This window comes from Poecilia mexicana, unplaced genomic scaffold (assembly GCF_051168715.1).
Source record: "Poecilia mexicana isolate PSO_F unplaced genomic scaffold, ASM5116871v1 scaffold_5, whole genome shotgun sequence".
NCBI lineage: Eukaryota > Metazoa > Chordata > Actinopteri > Cyprinodontiformes > Poeciliidae > Poecilia > Poecilia mexicana.
The window spans coordinates 10,549,951-10,568,382 of NW_028263374.1; the positions used below are offsets into that span (position 1 = coordinate 10,549,951).

The 18,432-nt window shown below is 39.6% G+C and overlaps 2 protein-coding genes across 2 annotated transcripts in view; one reads left to right on the plus strand and one right to left on the minus strand.

Annotated features, from left to right (window-relative positions):
- LOC106909718 (arf-GAP with coiled-coil, ANK repeat and PH domain-containing protein 3-like) overlaps positions 1 to 6,336 on the minus strand; it is a 57,274-nt gene extending 50,938 nt beyond the window's left edge. Inside the window, exon 1 of the mRNA XM_088005507.1 lies at positions 5,970 to 6,336. Coding sequence (XP_087861633.1) covers positions 5,970 to 6,016 — 47 coding nt within the window. The 5' untranslated portion in view covers positions 6,017 to 6,336. The remainder of the gene's footprint in view (positions 1 to 5,969) is intronic.
- Positions 6,337 to 7,039: 703 nt separating this feature from the next.
- Positions 7,040 to 18,418, plus strand: pusl1 (pseudouridine synthase like 1). Its single transcript, XM_014971319.2, has 8 exons — positions 7,040 to 7,525; positions 7,596 to 7,656; positions 8,099 to 8,286; positions 11,974 to 12,123; positions 13,812 to 13,982; positions 16,829 to 16,883; positions 17,072 to 17,234; positions 18,285 to 18,418. The coding sequence occupies exons 1-8, from the start codon at positions 7,470 to 7,472 to the stop codon at positions 18,332 to 18,334; spliced, it is 894 nt and encodes a 297-aa protein (XP_014826805.2). The 5' UTR covers positions 7,040 to 7,469; the 3' UTR covers positions 18,335 to 18,418.
- The last annotated feature ends 14 nt before the right edge of the window (positions 18,419 to 18,432 follow it).

Genomic DNA, 18,432 nt, shown 5'->3' on the forward strand with positions numbered 1-18,432 from the left:
ATCAGATTTTGTTTTTTACAGGTGCTGGAATCGAACGGAAATCCACTTTAAGTGGTTTTAAGGAGATATTGTAAAGTAATATTGAAACATTTGCGCAGTGCAACAGTAAACAGTAAAAAAAAAAAAAAGACTATAAATATTTCAGCCAGTCGATGGTCTAAATACTTTGTCTAAATCCTCAAATCCGTTCATTTATTATTCTAGATGACACCGAATGCATCATCTGAGTCAAACCTGACCAGCTTAAAAAAATACGTTTGTCATGAAAGTCATCTTAAAGCTTTGCCATAATATTACATATTGAGTCTTTTGGACGTAAACCTGCTGAAACAGATCCTCTGTGTGTGTGTGTGTGTGTGCGTGTGTGTGTGTGTGTGTATGGGACCAGATCTGGGCTTTAAACACAGCCTTCCTCTACCGTCAGTGGAAATGATTTTGCCATAACAAACACAGGCTTTAATATAAATCAGGAGCCTCCACATGCGGAGCATTACTGACTTCCAGGAAACCAGCCAGGCGCATATTCAGCACTATGTGTGCACATCTGCTGCGTGCACGGGTGCATTAGCAGAAGTGCTCGGGAAAGAGCATCATGACATTATCATCTTAATGCGAGTGGTTTGGGATCTGTCTAAACATTTTGACAAGCCACCGACGCTGCAGACAGGATCTAATGCTGCCGAAGTTCAAAGGTTCACATGATGCTCCGAAGGACGTCTTGCGCCACGTTCACAAGCACAAGGTCCCGCCAAGGTCCTTTGGACAACTTTAATCAAATTCAACATGTCGATGCGCTTTCTCGGCGCCAATAAATGCAAGGACGATCCTGCGCCCTTCAATTTCAAACCTCTCCCACCGGCGCGCGCCGCTAACAGCTGTGTGCGAACAGATACGGGTCTCATTCCGTCTCCCTCCCTCAGTGAGACTAATGGACAGGTACTCTCCATCCCTGCCGATGCCAGTGGTCACGCTTTGGAAATGGCAGACCCACTTTCCTGCCCCTGCTTGGAAAACACAGCAGGATGGATTTTTTTTTTTTTTACACACTTCACACATAGATGACCAAAAAAAAAAAAAAAGGATCCACTAAATCAGACCGGCAGCGAGACAGAATGTGTGAAAAAGAAAGATTTGAGGTGATGGTGATAATGATGCAGGTAGGAAATAAATATCCAGACAGTTAAAAGAAACCAGGCTGGCAGACAGACATTTAAAGGCCCTTTAATATGCCAATAAAGGAAGATGTAATATTAAAGTAATGGAGAAAATCTCACATAAAACCATCCAAATGACACAGACAAGTCTTTAGCCAAGTATAATTCAGTGGCGAGTCATACAAACTGAATTTTCTTTAATTACTATTATTTACTAAACAATATAAAGGCATTCAAGCTACTCCAAAAGTAATATTTTCATCACAAACTTTAAGCTTAATACCGGCTGGGTCCCATTTAAAGACCTGAGAAAACAGGCAGAGACGAGCTGAAAGTTATAGTTTGTTGTTTAGATCTGTAAACTGTCGGCTGTACACACAGTAAACTAAACAACACCGAGCAGGAGTCGGCAGCTGCCGTCCCACGTTCAGCTTCTCCATTTGTTTTCAGTGATCATTGAACACAGATGGCCCGACACACACCTACACACACATGCTGTTATCACTGAGTGGATTTAAAAAAACAAAAAAAAACAAAGATTAAATCTACTACGTTTAAGGTAATTAAATAATTTCTATTGGCATCCGGGGTAAAATAAAAAATATATATATATATTTTTAAAATAATTTCATTTTTATCAAAGTACCACAATTTAGACATTTTGCTCAAGTTCTATAACAAGGTGTAGAAAAATGTAGAGCTATAGTATAAGATCAGTAGTATATCTTACTACTATGATTAAAATGAAGACTTAACAGCTTTTTTCAGCTATTTCTATATTTTCAATTGTATGAAGTTAAGGCAAATAGCCATTTCCCAGCTTGTGACGTCCCACAAATACACACATCTTTGGTCTCTGAGAGAAGAACACAGTAAGTTAGCTATTTATTATATCAGAATCAAAAAATCAAATCAAAGTTTACTTGTATAGCACCTATCAGCAGCAAGGTGCTTTATAAAATAAAAACATAAAACTACAAAGCTATAAAGAAAACACCATACTGTCAACAAAAGCATCAAAGAGGCTCTTAAAAAGAAAGCCGGGGGGAAAAAAAAACAGATGTAAGAAACTAAAAGGAGCCAAACCTGCTGTTCATTCAGGCTATGAGAGCAAGACTTTGAGCAGATAACAGGAAGACTATGAAGGATGCAGCTAGAGTCCTCCGTTTTATTCTCTTGAGCTTTCAACCTCCTTTTAATCATAAAATATGCTGAAATTTGGAAATATTGGCAGCCTTTTGGAAACGTCAATGTTAACCATCTATATTCCCTAAAGAGTACAAACCTACACTATATTGGAGTACTGCTAGCCACGCAAACTATTTTAATTGCTAATACAAGATGCTAAAGACAGCTACAAACGTTATCTGTGATAATTTCGTCTTTGTTGTAAAAAGTAGTCCCTTTTTTTGCCAGGAGTGCCACTAAATGTAGAGCATGCTGCAGAGCGACGCTCCCCTGACACTTCTTCTTTTGGATCGGAAAGCGACAGAAAAAAAATTACACAAAAACCGATTCTCTTATCTCTGCAGCCCTTCTCCTCCTTCATTCTTAAATCTCCTGCCCTCCTTTCCCCGGCTCTCAGTTGTCTGTCTTTCAGCAGCTGCTGGTCGGCCACAGCTCCCACCCACCATGTGCGTATTAATAGACTCATCACAAAGATTCAGTCAATGAAATGTCCCAATTTTAACTGTGAATGGCTCAGTCGACGTCTTATATAATGCCGCTTGTTCTTGTCGGCACAATTATGCTTTACAGAAACGCTCCACGGAAGAATCGCTGCTGTATTTTTAAGCTGGAGCGCATCCTGTGTTTGTGTTGCCCACTTTACGGCCATTCTGTGACAACCGAGACAAAATTTGCCTCGTGCACTTATGTGTTTTACTGAAGCGCATGGACCGCCTTACTCTTAAAAGAGTAGCGCTAAGTTTCTGGGTATCTCAAGCGAAATCATATCACAACGGCTTGGTGATGACAGAACTGAGGGACACAGTTCGAGGGAATCTTTTCAAAACAGAATGAATGCAGCGGATGACTGCTGAATAAGGGGCATGGCACAATAAAGGAAACGGGAACAAAAAGATGCCTGTTATGAGTACGCAATCATCACTAAAATGCTCCTTAATCTTCTCCTCGTCTATGGCACACGTACAAGTTCAGACCTGCAGCGTCAGGGTGTATGTGAGCTCTTTAAACTTCACGAGGAGGAAGACAGACAGGACTGGTTTCTCGGTTTCTTTAATTTCGCGTTTCCCCAGAGTGACACAGCGAAGACAAAAGGAGAAAGAAGAAAGTTGGATGAGAGTAAAAATAAATATAATGGAAAGTTCTGCAGCAGCTGACTTTATTTACCTGGTTGTGTCACGCAGCACTTAAAAACAGGCCAGCTGCTGTTTTTAGAACAAGTATTCCTTTTAAAAAGATTAAAAGATTTTTTTTTTTTTCTGGGATTATGGAGATTTTGTGAAACCGTTTTGCGGCTGAGCTTAAACTCTTAATGGTCCAGAGTGTCTTCCCTCTCACTGAACTTACTTCCCAAGGTATTTGTTCAACTAAAGACACTCATTGGACAATTCTGGCTTCAGGCTGTACGTGTTGAACCACAATATCCTGACATCTGACAAGTGAAGCATTTTTCCTTGGAAGCTGTTTTTTTTTTTTGCTTTTTCATATCTGCACAAGTAATCTTGATTTAGCTCACAGACTGTTAAGTTTTTCCAGACTTACAACACCTTGAAAAAATGTTGTATGAACCTTTTCTAATTTTGACTACAAACTTTACCGGTTTTTATGCGATAGATCAACTCACAGCGTTCTATAATTCTCTAATTATTGTTTGTTGGATTATGCGGAGAGGCCTGCTTGGGCAGTTGTGCCATACTCTTTTGATATTTAGATGACGAACTGAACTAAACTCTATAATCTTGATTTCACCAAAACTTGGGGTATTTTTTTTTATAACCTAACCCTGCTTTAAACTTCTTCACAACTTTTTCTGATCTGTCTCATGTGTTGCTTGGTCTCTGTTAAGCTTTTCTTGTTTTCTTGCATTTTCTAATAAATCTGTAAGGCCTTCACAGAACAGCTGCTTTTACACTGAAAAAAAAATTGTAACAGGTTTTTACAGATGTGACTTTTGAAGACAGAGAAGGATTTTGTTCAAGGGTGTTAGAGTAAAAGGGGCTGTTTGCAAATGCTTCTCAGATGTTTATTAGCAAAAAATATGAAAACCATGCAAGATTTTCCTTACTCTTCACTGTACTGCTCTACTTTGTGTTGGTCAATCACAAGAAAAGCAGAAAAATTCATAACTGTTTTTGGTTGCACCATGACAAAATCTGAAAAAGTGAGGTTTGCCAGAACTGCAGTGTTTTAAAGTGGATATTCAGACAAAAACAGGAAACTGGAATCATAAGAGTCTCTTGCTTTATCAGGAGAACAATCATCACATCATAAAAAAATAAATCAAAACTAGGATTTAACTTTACAATAAGACCAAATTACTGTACTTTATCACCATATTACTTATTTAAGGCCTCATAAATGTAAAAGATGTCAGATTGCTCACCAACTTCATTATAATTATGGTACGGTACATGCTCCTGTGATCCAGTGAAGCAACCACATCGGTTTCCTTTGGCTTTTGTGGAATTTTCCAAATACTCTCTTCACAAGAATATGGGAAAGTACAGCAGGAGCGGGAAAACACGGAAGTGCTCTGCTTCTTTCCTTGAACTACTGTCTGAGTCATCCATAAACACTTAAGAAAGACTCAAGCAGCAGGTTGGGCATCTGCCTCCCAAATTTGCTCTATAGTTTGCAAGTCACAAAACGAGAAAGCAAGTGGAAACAACTGCTGGAGATCAAGAGAACAAACTGGCACCAGACGCTGATGAGCAGAGATAAAAGATGGAGGGAAAAATGCAACAAAGCAATGTGATCTGAAAAAAAAATCTTTTCAGGAAGAACTGATGTATCTGGGGATAAACTGGAGCTACATGGCCTGTACGGTTCTCCACATTTTCCCCGCTGGACCCCACAGACTGGCACGTGGATCGAGACAGCCGGGAGTGATGGAGGTGAACATCTGGATGTGTGCCTGGCTGCTAGATGAGCTCCGTTCCCGCTGCCTCTTTCAGCCTGGCCGCCAGTGCTGCCGCTGCCAGAGCATCTACCCTTCCTTCAAACAGTCCAGACTTAACACAGTTTGTGACCGCAACCTTCAGCATGAACAAGACGAAAGGACTGCACCCACACCGTATACCACGCTGCAACGCTCTCACACAGCAGGATCTCCTCATGCTGTCACAATGAAAGAGTCCCACATATCACAGCATAATGTACATACAGGCTGAAGGAGAGCCACTGTAATTTGATTTTGCATGAAAGCAACATGGATCCTGTCTGTGTCTGGCCATAGCCTCTCATAAATTCTGAGCTAATTAGCCCACATTCAAACAACAGACCACAGAAGACACCACAGCCACTAAGAGCATTCCAACAAACACATCTTAAGTTAATATAAATTCTGCATGGTCTTATTTGACGTTTTCAGCCAAGGCCTGAAAATCTGATCAGAAGGACACAGACATATGGACAGAAGAAACGCCATCTTTTTGTTGCACATGTGCGAGGCATCCTTTCATTCTAATTGTTGAAAGCACATTAAAAAAAACAAAAAAACACAAGTGATATTATTTTTTTTTCCTTCTTTCTTTAATTTTTTTAATTTTTTATTTTTTACTCAGTCATACAAAAGAAGGTGTGCCTTTTTTTGCGCACCGCTGAGATGTACCCTGTGAAGTGGAGTCTTACCTGAATCTGGGCGAATCTTTTATACATTCTTCAAAGTCCACCGTCATTTTTGCTGTTGTGATCTTGTATTCCCACTTCAATCTGCAAATGTCATTGCCCACGGAGGGATGTCGCTTTGACCGTAAAGGATGGTGACGGGTATATCCCCCCTGACGCGCAGGAGCAGCAGCAGCAGTGTGTCGCTTCTCGCCCGGTGGCACCGTGACACAAAATGCGAGCTGAAGCAATGCGCGGCGCGGCGCGGCAGGAGGAGATACTACTACACTGCTACTGCCGCTGCCGAGGAGCGAGAGGGGCGTAGCCGCAACACAGAGCCTGAAAGAGGAGGGGAGAGAGTCCAACAGATACAACCTACCCTAACAAGGATGGCAGGAGTCGTGGTGGAAAGGTAGAACCTTTATAATAATAATAATAATTATTATTATTATTATTATTATTATTATTATTATTATTATTATTATTATTATTATTATTTATTATTATTATTATATGCATGGTTGCTTGTCCTCTGTTTTGCCCTGCGACAGACAGGCGACCTGTCCAGGGTGTACCCCGCCTCTCGCCCGGAACGTTAGCTGGAGATAGACACCAGCAACCCTCCCGACCCCACTAAGGGACAAGGGTGTAAAGAAAATGGATGGATGGATGGAACAATAATAACCTGTCACGTTTACAGTTAATAAAACAGCTCAAAAAGAAATCGGCTCGTTTCCTGCACTATTTCATTCAAAGAAAACTTGAAAATTATTTGTTTGATTTTGCTTACGAGCTAAATCAAACTTTATATATATATATATATATATATATATATATATATATATATATATATATATATATATATATATATATATATATATATACTTTTTCAGTTTCAATTGGAGGTTGGTGACTTTCTCTTGCTCACTTCCAATGACATATCTCCGACATCTATGCTCTCTGGGTTCATTGCTTTCAATGAAGGTTGGCTTGCAGCTGACACCTCCCCCCACCCCCCATTCAATGTGACGTCATCAATAAGCGACCAGACGCGCTTGCCTTTATTTAACAAGAAATGGCTTCATGCTGTAGGGTTTGTCTACAGTTTATATTTAAATTAGCAGTTGTTTTTTGTCGCATGTGCTAAAATGCTAATGCCAAATCTTTAAATGTTACCCGCCACGCTAATTGCTACAGTGTTCATGTGACACGAAGCGTTTTTGCCTTTTATGTTAAGAAGACTATGTACTGTAAATACACTCAAACTTGCTCTTCTATTTTGATTTACTAAAAGAGAAGGAGAGCTGGGTATTATTGACTGTAAGTGACATTTCTACTGTACTTCCGGACTACAAATACGGTTCTCTAACTGATTTCTGTTACCGCATGTGCTCCATACAAGAGGACAGTGAAAGTCAGCGCTTACGTTCTTGCTGTAACCATGAACGTGAAATGGGTTTTTATCGCATCTTTGTAGTTTTCCTATCAAGTGGTAACTTGTGAACGAAGATTTCCGATAACACAATGCACAACTGGGCACGTTACCTCATCTTTTTTCAGTACATTGGGACAAAATACAGGTCAGTGTGCGGCGGAAGGGTTGCATTATAATTGCAATCATTTATTTATTACTTCTTTACATTTTTACAGGGGAGTAGTAAAAGTACCTCCACAACAGCGGGGTCAGTCAGGGGTCCAGGAACACTTGGAGGCAAGTTTTACTTATTTATACTCCACCATGCAGTTTTATTTGTAAAGCACTTTACAAACAATATGTGCTGTATACAAATAAAACAAACAAAAAAACAGCACAAAGCAGAGAATAAACACAAGGAGTGCTTAATTTATAGTTGAGAATGGTGATATGAACAGTGTCTGCAACCTGCTAAGCATTCCAGTTGTCATAACTAGAACAAATAAAAATTATTAGAATGGAAACTGTTGCTTTTCTGTTTTAAAAACATTTAGATAGTTTCATATGTTATTTTTTTATTTTTGCAAATAGATTCTTACACTGTGAGAATCACCTGCTAGCATATAATCTAGATTTGGAATCTTTTAAAATAATCTTAAGAGCCCTCCACACTTTTTCAAGGCTTTTTCTACATTTTGCATGAACTTAAAGCTTTGCATTTTTTCCTGTCTTTGTGCAGGAAGCTATTAAGAGACTGAAACCAGTCAACCCAGTGTCTCTGTCGGTGTCCAGCAGGACAGATGCAGGTGTCCACGCCCTCTCGAACTCAGCTCATTTTGACCTGCAGCGCAAAAACGACAAGCCTCCTTTCACTGCAGACGTTCTGGTTGAAGCTCTCAATTTTAACCTCAAGGAACAGCAAATCAGGTGAGTCAAGCTTCATGTTAAAGCTCCTCATCGTACATATGTACAGCGACAAACAATAAATTCAAAATCAACTGGGATGAGTGAGCTATGACCTGAAAACCATTCAACACCGGAGGTGTTAAATGGGACATTTCTGAGATGTGTGCAAGTGTTCTGCCACTCTTTTCTTTAATTACTAGATTTTCTTTGTCATTTTATTTAACATTCCTGTTTATATCACAGGGAACATTTTCTAAAAAGCATGCATTGCTCTTGGTACACAAATATCATTACATAAGCTTGTATAATAAATCTTCCTTGAAGAAGTTTTGTTTTCATTTATTGATTTTTGGAAACCTTTTACCTATTTCTCAGGCAGATTTTTCTTCTTTCCATTTTCTTTTGCTCCACTACTGTCTGTAACCTTTGTTGCTCATCTTGACAGTTCATTTTTATTCATAAAAGAAAGTAGTTTGCAAACCCTCATCAGTTCTCCAGCTTGTTCAAAGCATATGTTGAAACTAACAAAGCGCAAAATAAGAGTGGTTCGCAATAATTTTTTGTAACTGAGCCAAATTTATGGTAGAGAAAAGTGAATGTTTTTAGCATCTGCAGTAATTGTCACTGGGCAACACAAAGACACACAGGACAAACAACTATGAATAAACACACTTCTTAGGGCAACTTAGAGAGACAAGTTAACCTACAAATCATGTTTGTGTACTATTGTAGCAAGCTGGAGTACCCAGAGAGAACCCATGGATGCACAGAGAACATGGAAACCCTGTACAGAAAGAGCCCAGGACCTTCTTGCTGCAATGCAACTGCACTGCTGTGCAGCAGACTGAAAATGATGCATGATTTTCCAAATAGTTTATCTGAAAAGTGTGGCTTGCCTTTGTATTTAGCCAACCTAAGTCAATACTGTGTAGAAATACTTTTTCCTGCTGCTACTGGTGCAAGTCTTTTGACGGTATATCTGTATCTCTACTAGCTTTGCACGTCTAGACTGAAAATGTTGCACATTCCAGTTTGCAAACTAGCTCAGTGTCAGTCAGACTGGATCTCTAGAGCATCTGTGAAAATACATTTTTAAGTTTTGCCACGGATTCAGGTGTGGACGTTGATTGGCCCATTCTGACACGCACATATGCTTCTATCCAAGTTGTAGCTCTGGCTGTACATTTCAGGTTTTTGTCTTGTTGAAATGTTAGTGTTATTAATAAACAATAAAATATTTTTCCCCATTGTGATTCTCCCAGTTTCCTCATCTTGATCTCTTCATTAGGGATCTCTGCACTATTCAGATCTTTTAAGTGCTCACGAAAGACACACTACAGTTATGCATGATTAGATATTAACAAGGAGAGAGGGTCTTGAAGTGTCAGACCTGTGAGGACAGATGGTGTGAAACCCAAACTGGCAAACACACAGAGAAGTGTTGAAGGAAGGGAAGCTCCCTGCATACTGCTAATCCTTAAACCTGTAGAGAAAAGGTTGGAAAGGATTATCCCAGCTCCGCTGTTAGTGCTGCGCAGTGCATACACTTCCACACACTCACAAGGATGCTTTCATCTGGCTTAATGGGAGTATACAGTATAAACATGCTCTTGTTTCCATAGATGTATGACTAAATCGCCATCATGTATGTTTTTGTTTTGCGTCACATTAGAAATAAGCCTGAATAAAGTCTCTCATCACCATCACTACCCGTTTTTGCAGCAGAGGGAGCTTGTAACCGAAATAAAGACATCTTCCACAACAGCGCTGGCTCACAGCTTTGGTCTGCCGCCTCCAGGGATGCAGAGCCAAGATGAGAATTAAACATAGACTGCACACTGTAAAAGAGAAAATGTCCTCACGGAATGGTCTGCGTTAAGGCCCGGGTTAATGGCTGTTTACTCGTAGATGGGCTGGTGCCACAACAAACAATGTCCCATTTTTCCTCAAATTTGTGCAGCCACCTTTTGTACACCGTGTATGAAAATTTGATGTGGGTGTGTGGTGGGGGCGAAAACCGTCACTTCACATCGGAGGTGCCGGCAGAGGCATACACAAGGGTTTTATCTGCTGTGTGTCACACTCAGTCTCCTCCCCTGGTAGCATAACCTAGTTTTCCAGCATACACGCATACACAAGCACATACACAAGCGTGAATTTCTGATTGTCATTGTTGTCATACCTTTGTGTGCTTGAGCATGCTTAAATACATGTCTCCCACATCGTCTAGCCCTCACTAAACATGTTCACCATCAGACTGACTGCACTGCAGACACAAATCTGTGTGAACAAACTGTAAGGGTATTGATGTGTCACATTCAGTCACTCTCATGGTGCTACAGTCTGCTGTAGCCCGTTATCAAGTTCACCGTTTAACCCTGTAGAATACTCTGTCACTTTAGCGCTAGTAGTGGTGAACTCTACTAAATGTATGTGCGATGCACCCATCAGACCTTTTTGGTGGTCGATATGTATTCCTGGTTTTACTTTCTGTAGCTCAAACGCACATCAGGTTTTGTTTCAATCCACTGATTAAGTATTAGAAACAATTTTAAATAAACCATCAGGACATCAAGGGACGACGAGATAATCCATCAAAGTATATGTCCATGACCGTAACCTGCTTTTTACTCAGTTATTACTTTACATGGTTGCATAGTGACACAGTTGGTCGCACTGTTGCCTGGCAGCAAGAAAGTCCTGGTTTTAAATCCTGGCCTGGATCTTCCTGCATGGCGTTTGCATGTTCTGCCTTTCGCTCCCGGTCCTTTGACTTCCTCCCACAGTCTAGAAACATGACTGTCGGGTTCCTTGGTCTTTCTGAATCGCTCTTAGGCATAAATGTGCGTATTTGATTGGCCTGTTGTCTCTGTGTAGCCTGGTGATTGGCTGGCTACTTGTCTAGGGTGAACCACGTCTCTTACCCAATGACTGCTGGAAATAGGCAGCAGCCTGTTTGAATGTCTGTTTGGTGTTGAATGAGTGGATAACTGATTTGCTCTCAACCGGTGGTGATCAGGCAAACTCAAAAAACCAAAACTTTACCAATCAGGGAACACGGCATACCAAGAGCTACCACATGTTTCAAAAACAAGTCAAGAGGAAGCACTTAAATCAAAGAAGCCATTTAGAAAGAAACAATATTTTTTACCACACAAGACTTGGCTGTGAGAAAGCAAGAGAGAGCATTACGTTTTTGCAGATAACAGGAAGGCTGTACAGGAAGAATACAGCTCACAAGATGCTCCATTTATCCTTTTGAGTTGAGGAACATACTGGATTTAGAAATACCAGAGCTGAGGTAAAGGTCGAATTTCTTTCTTGAGTTCACATAGAAACTGTTGTTTGAGTTAATGACCAGGATAATCACTAATGCAGGATATAAAAACACCAAATGTCAAACCTGGAATCATTTTGTATTGGTTTTATGATAATAACGACTGGTTTTACAGCAGTTTTCTCACACCCGGTGAGAGAACTGCTTCTGATGTAAATGAATAAGCTCAGGGATACCAAGAAAAAAAACCCCAACATTTTGATAGTTGTTACATAATCCGATTTTATAGACTTTAAAAAGAAATTGAAATTAGCTTGAATCGTTATTACTAGGAGAATGGAAATGGGTAAAGAAAAACATTGTTCAGATTGAATTAATGGACATGCCGCTCCCATCTTTTCAGCCTCAATACTGATCTTTTGTTTTTGAAGGGTCACCCATGCTTACCGCGTCCCTGACGACTTCCACGCCCGTTATCGTGCTCAGTCTCGGACGTACGTCTACCGAGTAGCGCTGGGCGTCACCCACCACACTCTGCTCCCGCTCACAGACTGGAATCTGTGCTGGGGTCTCCGCAACACGTGAGTGATCCCATCACTGTTTGCTTGCTGTTTCCCCCCCTCTCTCCCTATTATTTGCGCAACGTATTTTCCCGTTCCTGTGCTGCATCATGAGAAATAAAGCTCGGACTATGATTTTGTTCACAGTAAGCTCAGAGCTCACAGAGAATAACTGGATGTTAATTGCATGAATAATCCCCAATTGGGAATGGTGGAGCTACAAATTAGGGACTGCGAGAAGGTTTTATGTAAGCTGACGCACCAAAAGCAAACAAGAAGGAGGCAGAGGGAGAGAGGAGGGACAGCTTGTACAAAGAGATAAAATGTTTAGGGCTTTGAAGCATAGGCAATGCTCTTCTGGCTCTGACTACATTGAGGGAGCATGAAGGAAAAATGTTTTAAAGAGTGTATGTTTGAACATTTTGTCTGCTCTTCTCATTTCACTCTTTTTTTTTTTTTTTAAGGGAAAAGTAGGGCAAGATAAGCTGCGGGCTTATACACACTGAACAACACCCACGCATTTTAGCCAGGTTTCCTTTTTTTTTTCACTCCCTTTCCATTTTTTCTTCTTTTCTCCATCCCTCACTTGTTCCTCAATCTCTTCTCATTCTCCTTTTCCCTAATTTCTCTCTCCGCCGTCTGCTCCTTTATCCCTCTCTCGTGTTCAGCCTTTATCTCGTCTTTCTGCCCCTGAGCATCTCTGCCTCAGCAGCGTCTCTTCGTTTTCTCTTTGATCTGCCGCTCCTCTCCCGCGTCATCACACCCGCTTTTCCACTGCAAGAAATATCTGATAGATTGCTTTAGTTCTTTACTTCATCAAGCTGGTTTTCAGCAGAAATGAATGCAGCTTATTTTTATTTACTGTGTATTTCTCAAACTTTCTTGATGATTGACCTATGGGGGGTTTTTCTTGCAAGTACAGATTTCTGTTTTTGTCTTTTTTTTAATTTGCTTCTTCTGATGTTGACAAAGCTTTTCGACAATAAATCTGAAAGCACACAGGCCCAGCTTTCTTCTCTTGTATTTAAATGCATTGTGCATTAAGTAGCAGAGTTGAGAATGTAAATCACAGCAAAGAGGAACTTTCCAAATCCTCTTTGCAAATGGATTTTGGCGGTGGAAGTGTGATGGTATGGGGGTGGCACCTTCTCCTGCTTGTAATTATTGGAATCAATCAGATATCAGGACATTATTCTGCAACCAAAGGTAATCCTATATCTTCACTCTTTGGTACCAAACTCTTTCCTTTATTGAGTCATTAATTAAGATTTCTTTGTAAGGCAGAGGCTTTCAATGATTGCATTAAGGATTTTAATGGCTCAGTCACTCCTCGCTGCATCCATCCCCGTCTCTGTCAGCTCATATTTACACGGTGACGTTAAAAGCTGCGGAGAGTCCGAGCCGTGATCCCGCTCTCACTCCCTGCTCGAAATGAGCCACTCGTCGACATGCCTCTGCTCTCTCACGTGGCCTTGTTCCTCAGAATGTTAATATTACATAAGTTCATGGGAAATTGGAACAAGGAGGCCTAGAAATACATCTTACTTGGCGTGAACTCTTCATTCTGACCTAACTGCTTAGACGAGTCACTTTCAGGTCAGCATGAAGGAATCCCAATAAGACCAGAAAAGGGCTGATTTTTGGGGAAACTGGCCTGCAGGGAGTCGCGTCATTCGTGTGTTTAAAATCCAATGTTTTGTCTGTTTCAGAGAGCTGGATATAGATGCCATGCATGAGGCTGCCGCACTGCTGGTTGGGACTCACGATTTCAGCAGCTTCAGGGCAGTGAACTCTGACTTGCCTTTTAAAAATCCCGTGAAGACGGTGGATGTGGTTACCATACAGCCTGGAAGCTCCTTCGCACATTCACATTTTCACAGGTGGGACTGTGGACAGGAAAACAAGAAGTTGTACCCAGCTCAGCTTTAGCATGTCAATATATAATTCTTCTGTTGATGGACTTCACTTTTGAATTTTAATATACGTACAGGACCTCTTATATAAATATGCATATGAGAGCTCTTTGTAAAAGCCTGAGCATTTTTGCTTCTCACTCACTTCTCACAATATTCAGTAAGAATATTTACACTGTATGATTTCCTGGTAAAAAAAAAAAATGTTTTCTGAAAAAGATTGCAATCAAAGTCCCAGCTTGATTCTGATAGAGAATCTGTGGAGGGTGCTAAAAATTAGTGTGATGCCAAAGAGGCATTCCAGCCTCAAATGCCTGGATCTCCACACTGTTAGCTGAGCTGCTAATAACTGGAAGCTCCCTTTGTCTCGACTTTCCAGCTGCGCTCCGTATATTATTTAATGCCTTTTTAAACAGCTGATGTTCCCCGCTGTTAGATCAGGCAGGTATAGATGTTGTTTGTGTTAATTAAGGAGCTGCGCGTGATTATGTATTAAGCAGGTTCATGTACTTTAGACAATGAGGATTCAGTATAATCCATGGCAGAGATGGGGAGGGCCATGTGGGCTGTGGGAAATTACATTTCCACAGAGGGGGGTCGTATGTACTAGCATACAGAGCTAGTGTTATCTAGCTCTGTATGCTAGATAACACTTCCATGAGTATTAATTATTAATCCTGAAAATATGGCGCACGTTACAGAAGTAGGTTAGCGCTTCTTAGAATAAATGTAATTTCTTATGCCCTAACCCCCAACACGCGTGGCGCACCAGCATGAAGTGACCTCCAGGGTTAAAGGTCCATGGCACATCTTCCAGTCAAGCCTGCATGCTTGCATTTCTGCTAATTTAAAGTCTTTTGCATATTTTATAGTTTTGGGTTGATGTGGGGCAACACCGGTCTAGAAAGCTTGCATTCGAGTTAAGTGTTCATTTTTTATGACCGTCACTGTTCTAAGTAACTGTAATGAAATAAAACGAAACTAAGTGATAAATTATTAAGAAATGTCAAAGGCTGGCCTCAACGTTTCATCCTAAAAGAGGGCAGTGAGAATGAATGGCCTGGTTGTAGATGGTTAAACATAAGGTGGTGTTTTTTGTTCTTGTTTTTTAATTAAGTTAATCTAATTTTATTTTACAAGTAAACCTCTCTCCATTTAGTCTGTTTTCACTGACAGGGTAAGGTTGTCTGAGGCTTGTGTTGCACTGACTGAGAAATTATTCAGCCTTCTAACTAATAAAAGTGAGCAGATTGTAAGGATTATTAATTGTAATCTTCCATTGTCATATGAAACGAAAGTTTAAAAATAATAATAATAATAATAATAATAACTTAAGCGTCCCACTAAACGAGAGGCTGCCAAAATTAAAATCTGCATCTACGAGCCAAACTCCAACAGACCATTTACATTTTTCCCAAAGGTTGAGACTTTTTTTTCTCATATAATTTTTTTCTGTATAAATTAAAATAAATATTAATATTTCAATATTAAAATGTGTTTGATGTGAAAATGTTATAATGTGACAAAAAAGCACAAACAAATCTGTAGGGATGTAAATACTTCTTCAGAGCACTGCTTATTTAATATGTAAACACTAAAGTGTTGCTGCAAACTGCCAGTCAGCTGGATGAAAAAATCTTCTACAGTTTTCCTGTGCTCACAAGAAAGACTAATTTGACTCAGCAGTAGGGATACGTGTTGCTTTTCTTTTTTTTTTTTTTATGAAAGCAATAAAGCTATATATTAAAAGCTATATATTTAAAGCTATATATTTTGCTTGTAATTTTTGTAAAAGTCTCAATTGCAATTTATGGGTCAATATGTTCATGCTACCACAATGATGATAGATGTTTAGAAAATAGCTTGTCTGTGTTATTAGAGCTACGTTTCACACAATCATTATTTAAAAGAAATCAACGGCAGCTCAATATTACCTTAATATTTCCAAGATATATGTGTCGTCCTTCCAGCATGAATGTTGTTTTATATCTTTAGTTTTCTAATTAGTGTTCCTGGTACCCTTTGCAGTCATTTGGGTCAAAAACAGCAATTCAGAAAGGCTTGTATTTCCTTGTCGTTTTGCAACTTTTCCCACATTCATCTGCTTATGTCACAATAGATGTCCATTTCCAGCTTAAATAGAAAAATACCAATCTTCTCTTAACTTTTATTTATTTGTTTTTATTTTTGGTAACTTTGGTTTAAATATATGTGTAATAATGATGTCTAGCACACACTGCTTTCAGCCCTGTTAAATGAACCTTGGTCTATATTTATTATATGTCAAATTCAGTCAGGCAGCAAGTTGCGAGACATTTGCAGTTGACCCAATTCCTCCCGCATGTCTCGTCGTTTATTTGTATCTTTCTTTACCAAAAACAAAATAAAACAAAAAAAGGAGTAGAAAGGCTGCTCTGATTTTTAATGCAGAAAAGGAGTTTGCGTGCCGTCGGTCATAATTCTGTGGTTTTCTGGCATATTCGTGACATGACATTTAAACAAATCCACGCAACAGACTCCTGAATTGTGTCTGATGTCTGGGTGAATGTCAAATGAGCCTCATCCACGCAGACGCAGGTCGCGTCTGAATTGTCTGACGTGGGTTATTTTTACCTTTTTCTTTTTTTAGTTTCCCCGTCTTCCTGCTCATCTCTCATGGTTGTTAGAATAATTACATCTGTCCTAACATAAATAAAATTGAGACCTAAAAATAGTTTTTGTTAAATCAGTCATTCAGGTTAAGTACAGACTTTTGTTAAAACCTGCTTTTATGCGTATATGTATTGCTGCTAACGCTACTTTATTTTTCACAGGCGGCTACAATTCTGGGAGCTGACCTTTAAAAGTCAATCTTTTCTCTATAAGCAGGTTTGTTGCTTTAATCTCTTTCAAATGCCTATGTTAATGTGCGCTCTTCGTCTGATTTTGCTCCAATTCATTGTGAGTGGCGCCCTCTGCTGGTGACAGCTGAGTCGCATCAAAGCCGACACGATCACATATCTGCAGTGAATGATTGGCGTGAACCTGAGAGTGAAGCCGTGGTTGTTGTGATCCAGGTGAGGAGGATGACTGGAGTCCTGGTGGCTGCAGGCCAGGGACGGCTGTCCGTGTCCCAGGTCAAACAGATCTTGGATGCGCGGGACACTCTGGCCTTCCCTCACGATGTGGCGGCTCCAGCTTATGGCCTCTTCCTTAAAAGTGTAGATTACAAAGAATCGGGTGAGTGAGAATCACTCTGAATCTGTAGTCATATGTAATATCTCTTGTCTTTAGTGTATACAGCAAGTCTGTTATGTAATCTAAAGTCATTGAGAGTCTGTTCTGTCCGACAGCTAATTGAAATATAACACATTGAGGACGTTACTGCGCTCTTGTTTCTTGTGTGTAACTTCCATATTATTTCTAAAACACCTAACACTTTTCTAAACTTTTTGTTTCCCAACAAAAATGAACAGGGAATAATTTTACCATCATCCTTTGCTGTATGAAGACTAGTTACTCCACCATTCTTCCATCAAATAAACGATATGTAGGTCCAAAGACATTACACTCCATGTAGATTCTTCAATTGCTTATTTATTTATTTATTTGTACCTTTTTGGTAAGATTAGTTCAATTTAGTTTTTACGGAAATAATGTTTGGCTTATATCTAAAACGGACATCTCCCCCTCGACTGCTAAGCTCACACGTTCCACCATTTATGCAATAAAAATGATCCCTAGTGCCACATTTTTAAAAATGTCAAGTTATACCAGTTTTCCTGTTAGGTTTTCATGAAGTATGTGCAGAAAATTTAAGTAACATGAAGACACTGATAGTTGATATGAACAACAGTTGAACTGCATTGTTTATCTGAGCTGGATGTAGCCGCATTTTGTAATGCGCGTTTGCTTTTATCAGACAATGACTTGATCTTTTATTCATTTTAAAATTGCTTGTTTTTTTAGTTTGTTTTTTTTTAGTCTGAAATTGGCCTAATTTACAGTACAAAAATGTATAGCTGAAATGTGTGTTCCTCTCTCTTTCTTCATAAATGTTAACAGTTTAATTATATTGTCTTATAAATGTGTTATTAAACATAGTTTATCATTCTGGATAAATCAGAGGGAGCAATAATGACTTCAAAGAGTTTACACTATAGGACTACATGACTGGTTTTGTCATCTTCATCTTAAACATAGCTGTTATATTTTACAGGGTTTTATTTTTCCTATGCTGTTGCATTTCTCATTCTTGTCTCAGGTTAAATCTGTTTCTGATTTCCTCAGACCTTCTGTTCTCCCAAAAGCCTGATGCCACTGAAGATCCAAAGACATGACGATGCTACCTGAAAAACAAATATTTGATATATTTGCGAACTCTTTACGATAGCGACTATAATAAAGTTTTTTAGTAACATCCATCTCGAGTTATTGG